At 35.2% G+C, this 17886-nt stretch overlaps 1 protein-coding gene across 5 annotated transcripts in view; it reads left to right on the forward strand.

Moving 5' to 3' along the window:
- Positions 1-17886, forward strand: part of galntl6 (polypeptide N-acetylgalactosaminyltransferase like 6) — a 727623-nt gene that overhangs the window by 308485 nt on the left and 401252 nt on the right. For 4 of the 5 annotated variants that reach the window (XM_073948271.1, XM_073948265.1, XM_073948277.1 and 1 more), the window contains one exon: positions 7426-7534. The exons of the other annotated variant lie outside the window; for it this stretch is intronic. In XM_073948271.1, the coding sequence (XP_073804372.1) occupies positions 7532-7534 (3 nt within the window). In that variant the 5' untranslated portion in view covers positions 7426-7531. The remainder of the gene's footprint in view (positions 1-7425; positions 7535-17886) is intronic. 5 annotated transcript variants of the gene reach the window in all.

The following is a 17886-nucleotide window of genomic DNA, read 5'->3' on the forward strand; positions in this document are numbered from 1 at the left end:
GCTTCACCATCGCCTTAGGGCCGGATTGTGAAGAAAAGTGGGGAAACAAATCCCGCTGAGCCTTTGTCTTAATTTCCTTATTGCCAAATACCCATCTTAATTTAGAACTTCTCTTTTATTTAATTTGTTTATAAATATTTATTTTTATTGGTGTGTTGGCCAATTTAATGGCCAAATGTATTCACCTAGGCCTATTTAGTGTGCTGAGATGTTACGATGTTACAGGGTTATTTTATTTCTTTGTTCCAACTTCTAAGTGGCCTATACGTTATGAGTAAATTATGTTAAAATACGTATAAACTCATTCTTGAAACAAGGCAAAAGAACTGTGTGCATGTGCACATTTGAATAATGTCAGGCTGTAAATTGATTTGTGCTTTTAAAAAGCTGTCAATCAAATGAAGCTTAATTCTATTAATGAAACTCATATAAAGCAAAGGTCCAGAGTTGTTCAAGATCTAGAATTTTATTTTATTTTTTATTTTTTGGACTAAATGGATTGAGACCATTGCATTTCTGTCAGATTTTATAAAAATCTATTTTGTTTAGTTATTTGTTCAGACATCCCAAGTTGGAAAAAGTCATTTCCAGGGGATACAAAGTTGATTTGCGGGAGGTAGCGAATTAGTGGGTGCTCAAAGAGCAAGGGGGTGGAAGGGATGGGGTGGGCGGGTTGAGTAGTGAGCGACGTATGTGTGAAGGGGGGCGTGTGCGCGAGACGTACTTGAAGAGTGGTGGCGGTGAGTTGCGCGAGACGTACCTGAAGAGCTAGTAGGGATGCAGTGGAGAGAGAGGTGTGCAACATATTTAAAGACCGGGCAGGAGACGCACGATTTCCAGGAGATTATCATTCATGAAATAACCCTTCAAAGCTCGATAAAGTAACAAACATACTGTAGATTAGGCAAAACAATCCCATAATGACCAACACAATCTATATAATTGTGCATCAGAAAACCCCACAAATATACATCCTGTAAGATTAGCCGCAAAGTGTTTGTTTAATTTAACATTTAATTTTTTTTAAACATGTACAACCTCTAAAATCTTCTAAAAATGTTTCAAAATGCTACAGCATGGCTGGTCTTTGTCTTCAATAAGCTCAAGAGATCATGTCTCTCTTTATCTCTCTGCGGTGGCTATTGGTTGCAGCCTGCATTAAGTTCAAGACATTGATGCTTGCATACAAAACAGCCATGGGATCTGCACCCTCATTACCTTCACTTGCTCTTACAAGGACTACATCCCCTCCAGAAACCTTGTGGTACCATCACTAAGAAGGTCAAAATCACTTTGCAGAGCAGGTTCATGCAGTGTTTCTAGCAGATGGAATGATCTTTACATCCTAAACCTTCCCAATTGCATATTCACTTTATTTAATGTTAAAAACACAGCTGAACTTACATTGTATGTTCTGTGGGCACTTACTGTAAACTGCAAAATGAAAATAATTAAAATGATAAAATAAAGACAGTTTAAAGTTCTATAATACCAACACTTTCTATGATTATTGAATTCTTTATTATGAACGTATTCTTCGTTTGGAAGTAACTTTGTATAGAAATAAATATATATATATATATATATATATATATATATATATATATATATATATATATATATATATATATATATATATGTATATGTAAATGTTCTAGTTCAATCAAAAATGAAAGATTTCTCAACATTTACTTATTATCCACTTGTTCCAAACCTTTCTTCAAGTTCTTTTCATCTTTTTAATGCAAAAAAGATATACTGAAAAATGCTGGGAAAAAAAAAAAAAAAAAAAACCTATAGATGTCAATGGTTGCTTTTTCCAAACATTTTCCTCTGAACATTTTTTTCAGTTTTTTTCTTTAAAATAAGGAAGAAATTAAAAGTTAAGAGTGAGTGAGTGAGTAAAGGAAGAGGACATTTACTTTTTAGGGGAACATTCGCTTAAAGTAAATCACAAAATTTGTTACGTGCTTCAATAAATTGGTGCATGATGTCTTTACTACATTCAAGTAAAAACAAAAACAAAAAATTTGAAATAAATAAGAAATTGCAAGATAAATGTAGCACCAACACAAATTAACCACACAAAGCAATGAATTGAGAGGTTTTAACATACAAGCAATAATGAAGAGAACAGAAACAGGTGTGCTAATTAATGAATCATCATGACAAATAAAGACTCACTGGAAGTTAGAACAAAGGTAACTAGGTCACACAAAAGAATACAGCAAAACCAAAGCAGAGGATTCTCGACAACAGTATTTTTTTTTTTGTTTTATTCTGGTGCCAGCTGTGTGTAAACATTTCCATTTATTCATTTAGCAGAAACTTTTATTCAAAGAGTCTTATACATGAGGATACAAATAAGCACTTAATGCATATGAGAGTAAAAAAAAAAAAAAAAAAATTCAGATGATTACAATTTTTGTATGCAACTATTAAGAAATATGTTATGTAATTATAGGATTTCAGTTAAAGTCTGGAATACACTATGTCCCTTTTGCCCCACATTCATTCATTTATTTTTCTTTCACCTTAGGCCCAATCCCAATTCTACCCCTTAGCCCTGCCCTTACCCCTACCCCTCGTTTTGCGTGTGCCCGTGAAAGGGTAGAGATGTCACAGCTCTCTTTAGCTTGAAGGCGTAGGGCTAAAGGCAAGGGGTATACACCCCTTCAAATGAAGATTTTTCAGGATCACACTTGAAACCAAGGGGTAAGACAAATTTCCCAGAATACCCCAGCAACAGCTGCACCCGGAAGTAAGGAGATCCACAAATTAGTATTTGTTGTCATTATTACGAACTTTTACAACAAACAAACACATGTTTTAATATTCATACCCGCATTCATGTTTTACCGTCATGCTTTTAAAAAAATGCTAAAATAAAAACAGCTAAATTTCGCGATCTACAATCCCTAATCATAACTCCTGTACAGCAGTCCCACAACATTCTGACACTCAACATTGTCAGAAAAGTCTAGTGGCTGTCAATGAGCTTTTTACAGTGTCCGCTATAATGTTATGCTGTTTTTGTGTGTTTACATTGATGAGTTTGACCACTGTGTTAAATGCACAGTATAACGATCTTATTGCCACATTAGATCATTATGATAATATAATATATGCCCTTAATTATTTCCTGAAGATAAATAACAAAAAAGAACACAACTGGAATCACTCCAGCAGTTGCCATCATCTGATCTCATATGAAGCAAGAAATCGTGAGGACATATGATGACGTGTGCAGGTACTGTAGCGCTGTAAACACAGCGCCAATTCTTAGGGGTACATTTTGAAGCCCTTCCTCTTAACCTTTGGTTGTAAGGGCCAAGGGGAAGGGGTAGGGGTACAAAAATAGAATTGGGATTGGGCCTTAGTCTCTTTTTTTATCAGGGGTCTGTTGGGAAAAATGTATTAATTTATTTTTTTGACTTGAGAGAAGGGCTGCAGAAAGAGGAAGTATGCTTGGGTGCAACAGCCAAAGGACTGCAGAATGACTGATAAGTGACATGACACAACTCCACCTCTTAATATCAGTTGTGCACAGGGGTTGACATTATTATTATTGTTATTATTTTATCAGCAGCCTCTGTGGCTAGTAGTTTTCCATCATTACAAGCTATCACCATGTTTACTAGCCACAATTTTGTTGTTGGGAAAATATATTTTATATGCATAAATTTGAATTTGGCAAGCTAAAATTACTTGATTTAGTCTTTGTGTTATGTCCACATGCCTCCTCAATCATTTAACTTATTTTTGTGTGTGAACTTGCTTAATGTGCATGAGCAAATGGGTTGTGGTTTCATGGTGTTGCATTGCAATTCGTTTTTTTTTCACATGACTTTTCAGGGCTCAACACTAAGGATTTACCACATTTATCTCTGACCACACCAAAAATAAATAAATAATTATTTCGTAGCCACAAATGTTAAATAATCTGTCAAACATGCTAAATATAGCTGTATACATGCTCTTTTTATTCAACAAAATCTTTCTTAAAAAAATTACATTTAAAAAATTATTATTGCCATGTATTATTGCTAAAACTATGCACAGTAGCCTAGTCTGTCCAGGCTAAAAAATGATAATTAAACCATATTAACCCTTTGATGCACTACATGGGTCTAAAGTGGAGCTTGCATGGTTCAGGATCGGCACAGCTACGCATTGATGAATTTGCTCTTCAGTGTTTGGACTCTCAGTAATGATTTTAAACCACACTGAACTGAGCTAAACTGAACTGAACTTAAACACTAAAAACTGAGCTACCCTGATCCAGTTACTATGAACATTTATGTGAAGCTGCTTTGACACAATCTACATTGTAAAAGCGCTATAAAGCTGAATTGAATTGAACTGAATTGAAGTGACCCATCTAAGTTTATTTTTTCTATATCTATTGTATAGCTTGTGCATCGAAAGGTTAACAAAAATAACTAAGCAAATGAAAGCAGGTGAAAAAAATACCATGTGTGATAATGGAAGGCTGATCACATGCACATGGGTAACGTTAGGCCTATAATCTGTTCTGTTTAAAGAAAAGTAAAAAAAAAAAAAAAACTGCAACCTCTGATGCTTACAAAAAGACATATGTTGAAAACATCCAGAGCTTATGGAAGCAACAGGATTGTGGGTGCACGAGCATCACTTTTTGTCCAGTCTGTTTGAAAGAGAACTGATAATACCAGTTGCGTTTCTATGTACGGTATCTTCACGTCAGGAAATGGGAGTGGTCATGTTTTTAAACATGCACGCATCACATCACCTGTTTGCACGAGTGATCAACCTCTCATTGAGAATTAATAATAATAATAATAATTCCTCACATTTGTATAGCGCTTTTCTGGGCACTCAAAGCGCTTTACACAATGGGGGGATCACCTCATCCACCACCAGTGTGCAGCATCCACCTGGATGACGCGACGGCAGCCATTTTGCGCCAGACCGCACACCACACACCAGCTGATTGGTGGAGAGGAGACAGTGATGCAGCCAATTGAATATGGGGATGGTTAGGAGGCCATCATGGACAAAGGCCAGTGGGCAGATTTGGCCAGGATGCCGGGGTTAAACCCCTACTCTTTTCGAAGGACATCCTGGGGTTTTTAACGACCACAGAGAGTCGGGACCTCGGTTTAACGTCTCATCCGAAAGACGGATTCACCTGCTTTCGTTTGCTTGTGCTTTTTTTGTCGGTCATGCTGCTTCTCGATTCTAAGATGACATTTGCATGCATAATGGGCCACTATTGTCGAACCCTGCTTTTAAGATAACAATAATTAAAAAATGATCTTCAACCAGCCAAAGTGGCTAATGAGAGTGATTGTCTAACCTGCCACAGCTGAAATCTACCCGCATTTGGCAGGTGTTACTGTAAAGCCTTGGTTGTGTACATACAGTATGCTGGAGTAACGGAAATGTAAGTTGCGAACCTCCTAAATGTTATTATTGTATTGCATTTTGGTAAAGTAACCCAGAGCTCTGTCCTTGCAATTTTCATTTGTATATAATAAATTACTAATATTTTTTGACATTGAAGAAAACCCTCCCCTTAAATTTTTTTTTTTTTTCACCACAGCGGAATGAAACGCCAACTTATCCAGCATATATTTTACACAGTAAATGCCCTTCCAGCTGCAACCCAGTACTGGGAAACATCCATAAAGACTCATTTACACACATACACTATGGCCAATTTAGTTTATTTAATTCGCCTATACCGCATGTCTTTGGACTGTGGGGAAAACTGAAGCACCTGGAGGAAACCCTCGCAAACAAAGGAGGAGAACATGCAAACTTCACACAGAAATGCCAACTGATCCAGCTGGGGCTTGAACCAGCAACCTTCTTACTGTGAGGTGACAGTGCTAAGCCACCATGTCACCTTGTCCACTAGTTGCCAAAAGTCAGAGCCAGTCTGCAGATTGAGTTCAATCATGCAATTTATGATGGTCATAGACCCTTTTAGTTTATTTCTTGTCTTATGTCTTATCTTTAAACTTTGATTACACTGGTTTACTGTATACAAATCAATATTTAGTATTTTAAGCCATATGATTTTTTGTTTTTTTTTATACATACCATGATGTATGACACATTGCTACTAAAACATAATACGCAGGTAAGTCAAAGGCAATCAAGGCCACAAAATCACAAATATTGAGAAAAAATTGAGACATACAAGATTACCATCATGAAAAACAACAACAAAAAAGAGCCAGTACCTTCAGAATTTGAACAACAACGTTACGTTAACAGAGCAAAGAAAAAAGAAAATTGCTGGCGATTGCAACAGAACCACACCAACTGTGCAAGCACTTATTTGCTTGGTCTCCATTTGTATTCATTTGTCAGGATAATATTTCTCATTATACAGGGCTTAACATTTATGCTTTGGGAAAAATGTGGATAAGTAGCCTGATTAAAATGTCAATAAGTGCAAATTATTGATTGTATGACATTAAATGTTAATAGAGGCTGGTAATTATTTACATGTTAACAGTAACAAGGTGGTGCCAATCCATGCTTGCAACAGTATATGCAATTGTATAATCTGTAGTATAATATCAGTATCATAAGACTTACATTTTAGACCCAATATTGTCTATTAAAGCAGTTCCAAACAGAGCAGTTCTGTGTTATCAGGCAACACAGTAGAGCAGGGATCACCAATCTTGTTCCTGGAGGTCCGGTGCCCTGTAGATTTTAGCTCCAACTCTAATCAGACACACCTGAACAAGCTAATCAAGGTCTTACTATAATTGAAACACCAGGCAGGTGTGTTGAGGCAAGTTGGAGCTAAACCCTGCAGGGCACCGGACCTCCAGAAACGAGACTGGTGACCACTGCAGTAGAGCGCTACGTGAATGAACGAATGATTAAACACACAAATTAATATACAAACGAAACTGATTGGCTCTTTTTTTTTGACTTCAGATTAAGCACAATGACTTACCCATCCATGTTTATTTTGTCTGTCATTTTTTCTGCTAAAAATGGGGGAACATTCAGAATGACTAGAAGGTTAGGTTGTCTATGATCCTGTCATGTAGTGTACAATGGTGTTTTTCTCTGTAGTCCCAAAATTGAAGGATTAAGGAAGCAGAAAACACAGTTGGATTTTGAAGACCATTTTGAAGAGGTTTCATTACACATGATGGACATCAGCCTGAAGAGCTTTTGCAATATCCTACAACTTTCAAAGCTATGGATAAGATGTTCAACAGCATAGTACTGTATGTTAGGATGGGTCTATTTTTTTCTCAGCTTGTGTAGCACAAACCTGCATGATTATGCTTTGTTGGTCTTTGTAGCTCAGCTGGTCATCAAAAAATCATCCTAAGGCTGAACTTGATGAAATAACCGTTGGTGACCCTAGCTGAATAGTGAAATTGAAACAAGAAGTTCTCTCTTTGCCAGGTTGAGCTGCAGATCTTCATCCTGGCCAAGATGTCCTCCAAGGCATCAGAAGACCAGTCAGCCAACATTGTACCATCTGGTTGAATTGTGTGTCATCATCCAAGCAATGGTAAGAGAAACCATGTTTCATACTTGCAGGTTCCAGTAATGAGATGATATGGGAAACAGAATTAGTCCAACAACAGATCCCTGAGGCACTCCTGTGTTCCTTACATTGTTCCTTGCAAGCAGAGGGTTTTAATATATGTTCCAGTTACAAGTCATGTTGTGTAATGGAAACGTAACATTTGGTTTAGACATTTGTTTGTTTTAGGTAAAGGTGCAGTAGGTGATTGTCTTCAGAAACATTTTTTTTTGCTGTGCTGGTTGAAAGTCTTTTCATATTCTAATAGTAATGAATAAAGTAATTGATCTAAATGTATTTATATGTATTTTTTTTTATTCTGGGTAAGGCATAAAACAAAACAAAAAAATGTTTGTCCAATTAAATTTTGTCAGCCGAGAGAGAGTAATGTTATGTTTTAACTATTTTAGTCTCTCAAGGCTGATGTAGATTGTGTTGTTTTATGTGAAGCTTATTTATAAACTAATTTCGAGAGGATCGCATGCTCATGATTGCTTGCAGCTGCCCCGCGTTATCCAATTTATTATTCACCAATCAGACGATTCCTGGGCCACTATAATTGCCCTAGGTTTCATACCACAGACATCTTCGCTTTGAAGAACCCCACTTCCACCCCTACTCCTCCTCCTTTTCTAGATGGGTGGCCCAGGGGTTAGCAGTGTTGCCTCACAGCAAGAACGGCTTTGGTTCTGGTCATTAACAAAACCAGCAGACGTTTCTGTAAGGAGTTTGCACATTCTCCCCGTGCTTACGTAGGTTAAAGGTATTGGTCAGGTACAGTAACTCCTAGTCTCTCCTGACTGACCAATGGCGTAAGAGGAAAAGTCACACTTTTTTTGTTTTTTCTTCGCTGGTCTGTACCGTCCCAAGACAGACAGAGAGAACTTTAACTCATGGTTTGAAATTACACCAATCATACAAGTTATCAACCTGTGTTCTAGATCATGAGCTGTAGAACTCCCCGGTTTCCTCTCACCATCCAAAAACATGCAACTTAAATTATTTAACTAATCCAAATCAGCATCATAGACATGCTCTTAGCAAGAAGCTATCTCTTAAGAGTAATCTCTGTCTGTTCATTAGCTTCTACAGGGGAGTTCTTGAGTTCTGCCTGAGCTCAAACTTCTCTCTCGCCTTGAAACGTGAGGGAGCCCTGGGCTCGAGGATCTTTTGAGCTCAGGACTCTCTCTCTCTCAAGGTCTCTCTCTCAGGGATAAGTTGGTTTTATATTCAAATTGGTTCAATTTTGAACGATGACAGCCTGTATTTGCTCTGGAATTTGGCTTGTAACTATGGCTTAGTAATAAGTGTAATTCCTGCATGCTGTGGGCAAACTACTATGCAGAGTTGCATTAGGACAGCACGTGAGAGAGAATTGTCTGCTGTTATCTTTAAGGTGCGCACTCTCGTGTTTTAAGAGGCGTGGTTTTGGACGGCAGCGGAGGGACTGCGTTACAAATAAATTATGCTAACCAGTTAATATTGTGTTAGGATTACCAATTCCTGTTTACCAGAGCCTTAAATGGAACCAACAGTATAGCCTACTGGCTTAGCAAACAACAACAGGTAGGCAAAATACCACAAACAGCCATTGTTGATTTTAATTGTAAGAAACAGAAACACTGCAATTCACAAACAATTACTTTTTTTTTTGTTTTGGTTTTTACTCATTAGGTGTGACATAATTCATACTGTATATAAAGAAATATAAAGGAATTTATATAGTATATCATGACCATCAAGTTGCTGATCATTCACTTAAAAAACTAAATAAATAATAATAAAAAAACTTTTAAAAAAATTATTTGCTTTAAAAAAAAAAATCACAACTAAATCTACTCTTCTGATGGGATCAGGATAACCACATTTTTTTTTTTTAATTTATTATTTTTTATTTTATCAAATAGATCACAATCTGAGTTTAACGTTTTGAATAACCCAATGGGCAGGTTTGATCCAAATCAAATGTAAGATTAGATTACATGGACTGATCTTAATACAAAATCTATATTTTACTTTAAAAATTTCAAGCTTTGATATAATCCATAATCTAAAATCCCATTGGATTAGTTTAGAAAAATTTGGCCTAGGTTATTGCTTCAATATCACACTTATTCTCCATAAAAAGAAATACACGCACATGTACTTCAATGTTTTTGTGTGTGTCTCACGCCATTGTAGGTACAATTTATCACTTTTTCATCTCCACCACGCGCCAGTCATCTGATACCTAACGGCCTTTCCTCAGAATAGTCTGTAAGCAAAAGGAAGTAGCTCTCGCCCTTATGTGGCCTCCCAGAGCTTGATATAGATATAATTTTATTCCGGTGATGTGCCTGTGTCAAATATTCTACCTCAGGGGTATTCTTTCCCACAGAAGAAGAAATTGAAATTCAATAGATTTCCCACCTCCAAAAGGTTGAACAGACCATGTAAGAGAGAGAGTGAGAGAGAGGGAGATGCCCAGCGGGAAAACTGTCATGCGGAGAAAGATGGTGCCCGACATTTAGTTATTCATTCCTATCTATTTTCACCCACAAAATTAGAGCTATTTGCCAGCCGCCGTCCATCTCACGTTACTGCAAGGGACATTTCCCCCCACCTTTAGCTTCTGCCCCATAAATGCAGCCTATATTATCTGTATGTGCTGCTGATGGAAAGTGTCTTTATGGAAACTACCATCTCATGCAATCTAGCTGATGCCTATTATGCTCAACAAACAGTGTTTTGGGTTCAGCTGAGTCACAGCGTTGTTGTTGTTGTTGTTGTTAGACTTTGATTATGTCTCCCTAACCGCAGAATGAAAGATACGGATAGGAAGAGTCCAGTTAATGTGCAGTTTGATGTACACAATTGAACATTCAGTCTGAATGTCTGATGGATTTTATGTTAGACATTTTTCATTTTATGAAGACGTTTCAGGAGCCAATATGTGACAACGCCAACAGCTCATTTGCGTTGGTGTTCCATAATGTTGCACACTGGACAGTCTAATTTGTCATTTTAGACATGTTCAGGATAATATAATAGAGTGCATTTCCCTTGGGACAAACTTCACCAATGGAAAAACTCAAATGAGCACGGTTAAATCTCTTTTTCATGAAGTCGTAATGAATCACGCTGCATTACAGTCTTCTATATTATAAAGTATTTATGTAGCCATTTTGTTTTGAAGCTCCAGTCGTGGTCTTGTTTTGACAGCTCTTTAGCACTTCAATTTTTATTGAGTCATTAAAAACAAAACTGCACAGTCCTTCTCACATTGTAGTGGCAACCTTTGTTTAAGAGTTAGCAAAAGGATCAACATAGGCTCATTCTAAAAACGTAGCCCTATCTACATTTCTGGAGATCACAATTTATGTAGCCAGAAGCACGTACATCTTTGAAAAGAACAGTTAACACTATAAATTTATTTAAGTATTACTGGTATTTAGTATACTTTTGTCAATTGTACTAAAGTCCTACTGAAGTATAAACATACTTTTAATTAGTATATTTATAGCGTAAAAGCATCAAACTTTTATTTAACACAAAAAAATAACAATGTACTAAAAATGTATTTGCGGGTATTTAAGTGTATTTTGAATGCATTTAATTGTATATTTTTTTCACCTGGGATCCCTTCAAAATATATTCTTTAAATAAATGTTTAGTATGTTAAAAGCACATTTTAGATCAGCTCCATGGTGTCTTATAATAGCACAGCTGAGTACACTTAGATGTACTTAAGTTTATCTTGAAATGTACTTAATACTAATTTTTAGTACATTAAATACAAAATTAGTTTGGGAAGATAGAGCAATTTAAATACAGTATTTAGCACACTTTTTTTACAATTTGTGTGTGTGTGTGTGTGTGTGTGTGTGTGTGTGTGTGTGTGTGTGTGCGGTGCGTGCGTGCGCGCGAATGAGAGATAGAGCTTTGCCTGTGTTTGTGTTGGTGCTTATGATTGTGTGTTAGAGGGCGCGCGCGCGCGCGAATGAGAGAGAAAGCTTTGTCTGTGTGTGTGTGCTTGGTGCTGTGCGTGTGTGTTTATACAGACAGCTTGTTATAGGCTGTCTGGACTGTATAACTGGGTGATTTTCGGTTTTGTTCTCCCCCCGCTCTTTAGCTGGATCGGGCGCGGCGGATAGAAAACGGGGCAGGTCGGGCAGCGGGACATCAAATGCTTAATATAAGCGGAGCGGTCGGGTTCCAGCTAAAACCTGGCGGGTGCGGGCGGGAGCGGGATTCAAAATTTAGTCCCGCGCAGATCTCTAGTTGGAACTAAACTGTGCAGGGCTTCGGCCTTCCAGGAATTGAGTTTGACACCCCTGCTTTAAGCTATTCTTAAATATATTTATAAATGTTTAAAATTAGGGTTCAAGTGTATTTCTAGTTGTAACTAAATATATTTTTTTCAAATACAGATTCAGTATGTTAAAAGCACATTTAAGTTCAATTTGAGGGTGTCTCAAAATAGCACAGTTGAGTACACTTAGATGGTATTAAGTTTATCTTAACATATACTTAATACTATCTTTTAGTACATTAAGTACAAAATTAGTGTGCGAAAATAGAGCACTTTTAGTACGTTACTGAAAAGTGTACTAAGTATACTTAAATAAAGTGCACTTTTTTTTTGTTTTTTTACCTGGGATCGATCAGTCATTCAGTCAGTCAGTCGACAGCGGCTTCTGGTGGATTTACAGAAAAACAGTGGGCGCAAATGGCACTCGAGAGAAAAATTTGAGATTTCAAAAAGCATACTCAGCAGCCTCTGGTGGATTTGCGAAAACAAAAACTGCAAAAAACGTAGCTCCTGACATGTATTCGGTGCTCTCCAGAAATGTAAATGGTGATACGTTTTAAAAATGAGCCTGGGTTGAAAAGAATGCATAATTTAATATAATTATGTCGGTTAAAAAATGCGTGATGAGTAGAATACATGTCATTCTACACACAAAAAATAATAATAATAATAATAAATGTCTATGTAAAAATGTTATTGATGTGATATAATATTTAAAAAAAAATGGTTGTCTGTTGTAAGTAGTCTGTCAAAACATTGTTTTAATAAATAAGAAATAACCAGCATGTTTAGCAAAATGTGCATCTCTAGAGTTATTTTTGCTATCTAACGATCATATTGTGGAAGACTGCTGGCCTTCCAGGGGCAAATGTGATTTGTTGTGACATGTTCTTTGACTGGTATCTTTTTTTCAAGCTTGAAACGTTTATAGATTACCCGAGATGCCATATATCCCAGTATGTTATACCTCTTCTTTAAATAAACCTTCTCATGTGTATTCAACTTTTCGTCATGCTGTAACTAGTAATAAATATCTCCTCCGTGCTTTAAACTCATTAAATATTTAATAGTAATTTTGTTATTCAAAAATCAGGATAGCTAAAATGACGGATTAAGCATTTGCATGACTATTGCTGGCCATATGCTCATCATTAAATAGATGGTATGTAAGTTGAAATACTGGGCAAAACATTATTTTTTTTCCCTTCCTATTTAATTGGGACACAAAGATCAGATTTTTAGGATTTTTCAGTCAAAAGTGGGATTGTTTGCAATCCTAGATTTCTGGCAGACCCAACAAAACTTTGCAGTGAGTGCTTCAAAGGGAATCCTGGGATTCAAGATTTATTTGCCTTAAAATAATGTAAATCTAATTTACATGATTTAAAAAAATACACATATATACACATTTTGGACCATTACATTGTTTTATATAATGTAAAATGGTTGCACCATCCCCTACTGGAGCTCTGCCTGTTGCTATTATAAACAACACAACAGCAATACCACAGATTGACTGACTGATTCAAAGCTACATTGTGAGGCATTTGGTTGTAACTGTCATGAACAACACCAGAACGATATATTTTCACTGTTTTCCTAATAGAAAAAAAAGGTTGATGAAAAGATGCCTGATCAAAATCTAAATCAAGCTTATTCATGAAGTGACCAGGTGATTGGTTAGTTTCAATTTCCAAGTGTCCATTTTCCTCAAGTTATGATCGATGCTGCCTCAAAGAAGTGTTGGCACATTTATTGTCTAGTGTTCCTTTTTGCTGCCCTTTCTCAATGTTTAATTCACTCAATATCCTGAAACATTTAACATTTTAATGTTACTTTCTGTTAGGAATATATATATATATATATATATATATATATATATATATATATATATATATATATATATATATATATATATATGGTAGTGAAAACCAAAAAGGGCACAGTTTGGCATCATATCAGTATTTTACTTTCTGAGTATTGTTAAAACAGCAGCACCCAATGGCTCACTAAGTGCGTCCATTTAACATCACATTTCACACGTACAATAATGGTGGCCCTCACAGTCCATAATAAATGTAAATTTGTTTTGTCAATGTAAATATTCTATTGGATTTCTTTTTCATATTTCTTTAAGAGACAATATTTCTGTTACATTAAGTCTTGATACCCAAGGTACCCTTTAATAAAAAAAACAACCTCAACACTTTAATCTGTTGTTTCAAAGCAGTTTCACAGATACCAGATTAGGCTAAAACAGTAATACAGAAGCCAACTCCCTTTAAAGCAAGTAGTTTCACTCTGCAGCCATCTTTGAAACGCCTCTTGGAGAGTATGCTCTGGCATTCTGTTTGAATGGGGAAACATCAAATTCTCCAAACTTGCTTGCCAAGCTTACGTTTGAAAGTCATATTAGGAATCACCAATAAAATTAAACAACAACAGTATCTTTAGTTTTATTTTTAAACATTTGAATCACACAAAATCTGCATAAACTTATATAGTCCAAGCCCCGACCTAGGAGAATTATCAGTCTATAGAAATTAATGATTGGCTCGTCTACAATAAGGCCGGGCTTTATTCGCCATATTGACCATTACACTTTTCCCCATTCAAAACTATACAAGTGACATGTGTTGTGTATTCTAGAGTCTTTGACAGAAGTCAGTAATAGAAGTGAAAAAAAAAAAAGTAATGTAGGACAAATACAATTGTTTAGATTGCTATTGGGAAATCATTAGCTGTCTTGAAAGTCTGGTCATATGAAGACTTCACATTTGATCATTTACCTTTTTATATTAATTTAGGACAAACAGAAACTGTTTGACTGAAAAGATGCAGGAATTGAAGCCCATATAGGATCCTACGGGTCTGGAATCTCTGGGCTACTTGCGTATTTGAATATAGACTGGTACTGTTTTGTCACACTATTTAAAAACCACCATTCTTTATAATCACAATAATTTGTTAATAGGTAGGATTTGAGCATTAATTCAGTTTTCTGAATAACTTTTATAAAACCACCAATCTTTATTTACCAGACACTTTCATTCAATAGTCAGGCGATATCTCAGTAATGTTTCTAAAGGACATTTCACCATTAGTATGGCACAGATGAGTACTGTATACAGCCTGCGTTTTTCAATTTTACACTCCTAGATTCTCACTAGAGACCCTTGGAAGCCTAACCTCTTTATTTCAACAGACTGGATCAGAAGGTTGCTGATGTCCTCAGGCTAAGCCTGGAGCCACAGTCTCCCCTAAATTGTAACACTCTCAACTTGCTTAAAAACCTTTATCAGCTAAATGCATGTTAATATGGCACTTCAAAGCACTTTTGGGGACAGCGTTCAAGCCCTCAGATCACTATGTGTGTGTGTTATCACAAAAACTGGCATTTTTACTAACCAAATTCAAGTTGTCTGTTTTTTTTGTTTGTTTTTTTTTTTTCACTTCATGAAAAAAAAAAAAACAACTATAAATGATAAAAGCACTATAGATTGGTCCTGTACTTTGTCCATCACTATCCTATCATTCAAGACGAAGTGTTAAAGTTTTGCTAAGTCAGCATGGAGTAGTCGGAATGACTGATCTGACCTTCACAAAAGCAAAACTTGAATTGTTTCCAACAGATAAAACAGAAAAGTCTGCATTTTTTAATGTTAACAATAGAAGGCCCTGTGTTTTTTTCTTTTAACGGACAGCTATGTTAAAGTCCCAGCAGACATTTCCTATTGTACCACTCTTGTACATGTTTGACAGTCAAGGACATGTGATCTCTTTTGAAGCTTCTAATGTATCTCCCCCCTCTGTGTGTTCAGTAGTTTTCCTGCTGAGTGGTGAATGTTTATCAAAGTTATATATCTTTGGAGAACTGAGGTGGACTTTGGCTGAATTAAACCTTCGTCTCTGCCTCCATTTTCAAAATTGACCATTCTGGCTGATTGAAAGCTGGGCTCCTCTGTGTAATTTATAGAGCAGGTGTTAAATTGATTCTCCACTATAGGTGTAATAAATCTGAAACACCAGAAGTTTGATACTAATTTCAAGCACAAAAACTTTGGAGCCTCGGACTTCAGAAAAAAAAAAAGAAAATAACTGCCTTCTCTTTCAAAAGAAAGTGAACTTTAAAAAGCAATTGAGTTATAGTTATAAACAAACAAATAAACAAACTACAAAAAAGAAACAATTGTTAATATTATATATACAATCAAGTAACACAAATTATGAATAAATATGACATTTTTAAAGATTGATATCATGAATGATTACATAAATGAATTAATAATTACAAAAATTACAATCGTTAATGGATTTATTTACATTAAGAAATGGATAAATAGATAAATATTAATTAAACAGTTCCAATATAAAAATATGTGATGTGTGTACATGTGTTTGTTAAAGAGGTATTTCACTCAAAAACTCAAATTTACTTACCCTTAAGTAATTAAACTTTTTGTGTTTCTGTTTTTAAAACATATGTAAGATATTTAAATATTTTGAAGAATGTTATAAATGTATCTATTAACTTAGCAGGAAAAAACATGGACTATATTAGTCAATCATTACTGATTTACATTATTCAAAATCATCTTTTGTGTTCAACATAAAAAAGAAACACAAACGCAGCATTTTAAACAAGTGAAGGCCGTCTAATGATTACATAATTATCATCTTTGGGTAAACTGTACAGTGATATCAAACCCAAAACTACATAACCTAAGGTAAATAATTAAAAAAAAAAAGTTAATTTATTTATTCATACATCCACAAAACTGCATATCTTGAGGTAAATATTTAAATTATTCATTCATTCATTGAAGATCATTCATTCATTCATATACATGCATGCATTCATTCATCCACAAAACTGCATAACCTGAGGTAAATATTTTATTGATTCATTGATTCACAAAACTGCATAACCTGAGGTAAATATTTCATTGATTCATTGATTCACAAAACTGCATAACCTGAGGTAAATATTTCATTGATTCATTGATTCACAAAACTACATAACCTGGGGTAAAAATATGTTAATTTATTTATTCATACATTCACAAAACTGCATAACTTGAGATAAATATTTAATTCATTCATTCATTTATTCATTCATTCATTCATTCATTCATTCCTTAATTCATCCAACCATTTATTCATTTTTTAAACATCATTTATTCATTCATTCATTCATTCATTCATTCATTCATTCATTCATTCATTTACAAAACTGCATAACTTGAGGTAAATATATAACTCATTCATTTTCTTCATTCCTTAATTCATCCAACCATTTATTCAGTTTTTAAACATCATTCATTCATTCATTCATTCATTCATTTGTTCATTTTTTAAACATCATTTATATACCTACATACATACATACAAACATACATTTACAAAACTGCATAACTTGATGTAAGCATTTCATTCATTAATTTATTCATTTACAAAACAGCATAACCTAACGTAATATTTCATTTAATTATTCACAAAACTGCATAACCTGATGTAAACATTGCATTCATTCTTAAAACTGCATAACCTGACGTAATATGTAATTCTATCTTCATACATCATTCATTCATTCCTATTCATACATATACCCATTCATCCATTATTTCGTACATTCACAAAACTGCACAACCTGAGGCAAACATTGCAATCATTCATTCTTCATACATCATTCATTCATATACATACTCACTTATTTATTTACAAACTTGCATAAACGGAGGTAAAAAAATTATTAATTAATTAATTAATTAATTAATTAATTAATTAATTAATTAATTAATTAATTAATTAATTCATTCATTCATTCATTCATTCATTCGTTCATTTTCTTTTCGGCTTACACCCTTAATTAATCTGGGGTCGCCACAGCAGAATGAACTGCCACTGTCCACAGCATGTTTTTACACAGGGGATGCCATTCCAGCTGCAACCCATCTCTGGGAGACATCCACACACACTCATTCACAATCATACACTACGGACAATTTAGCTTACCCAATTCACCTGTACTGCATGTCTTTGGACT

This window comes from Danio rerio, chromosome 1, assembly GCF_049306965.1.
Source record: "Danio rerio strain Tuebingen ecotype United States chromosome 1, GRCz12tu, whole genome shotgun sequence".
NCBI lineage: Eukaryota > Metazoa > Chordata > Actinopteri > Cypriniformes > Danionidae > Danio > Danio rerio.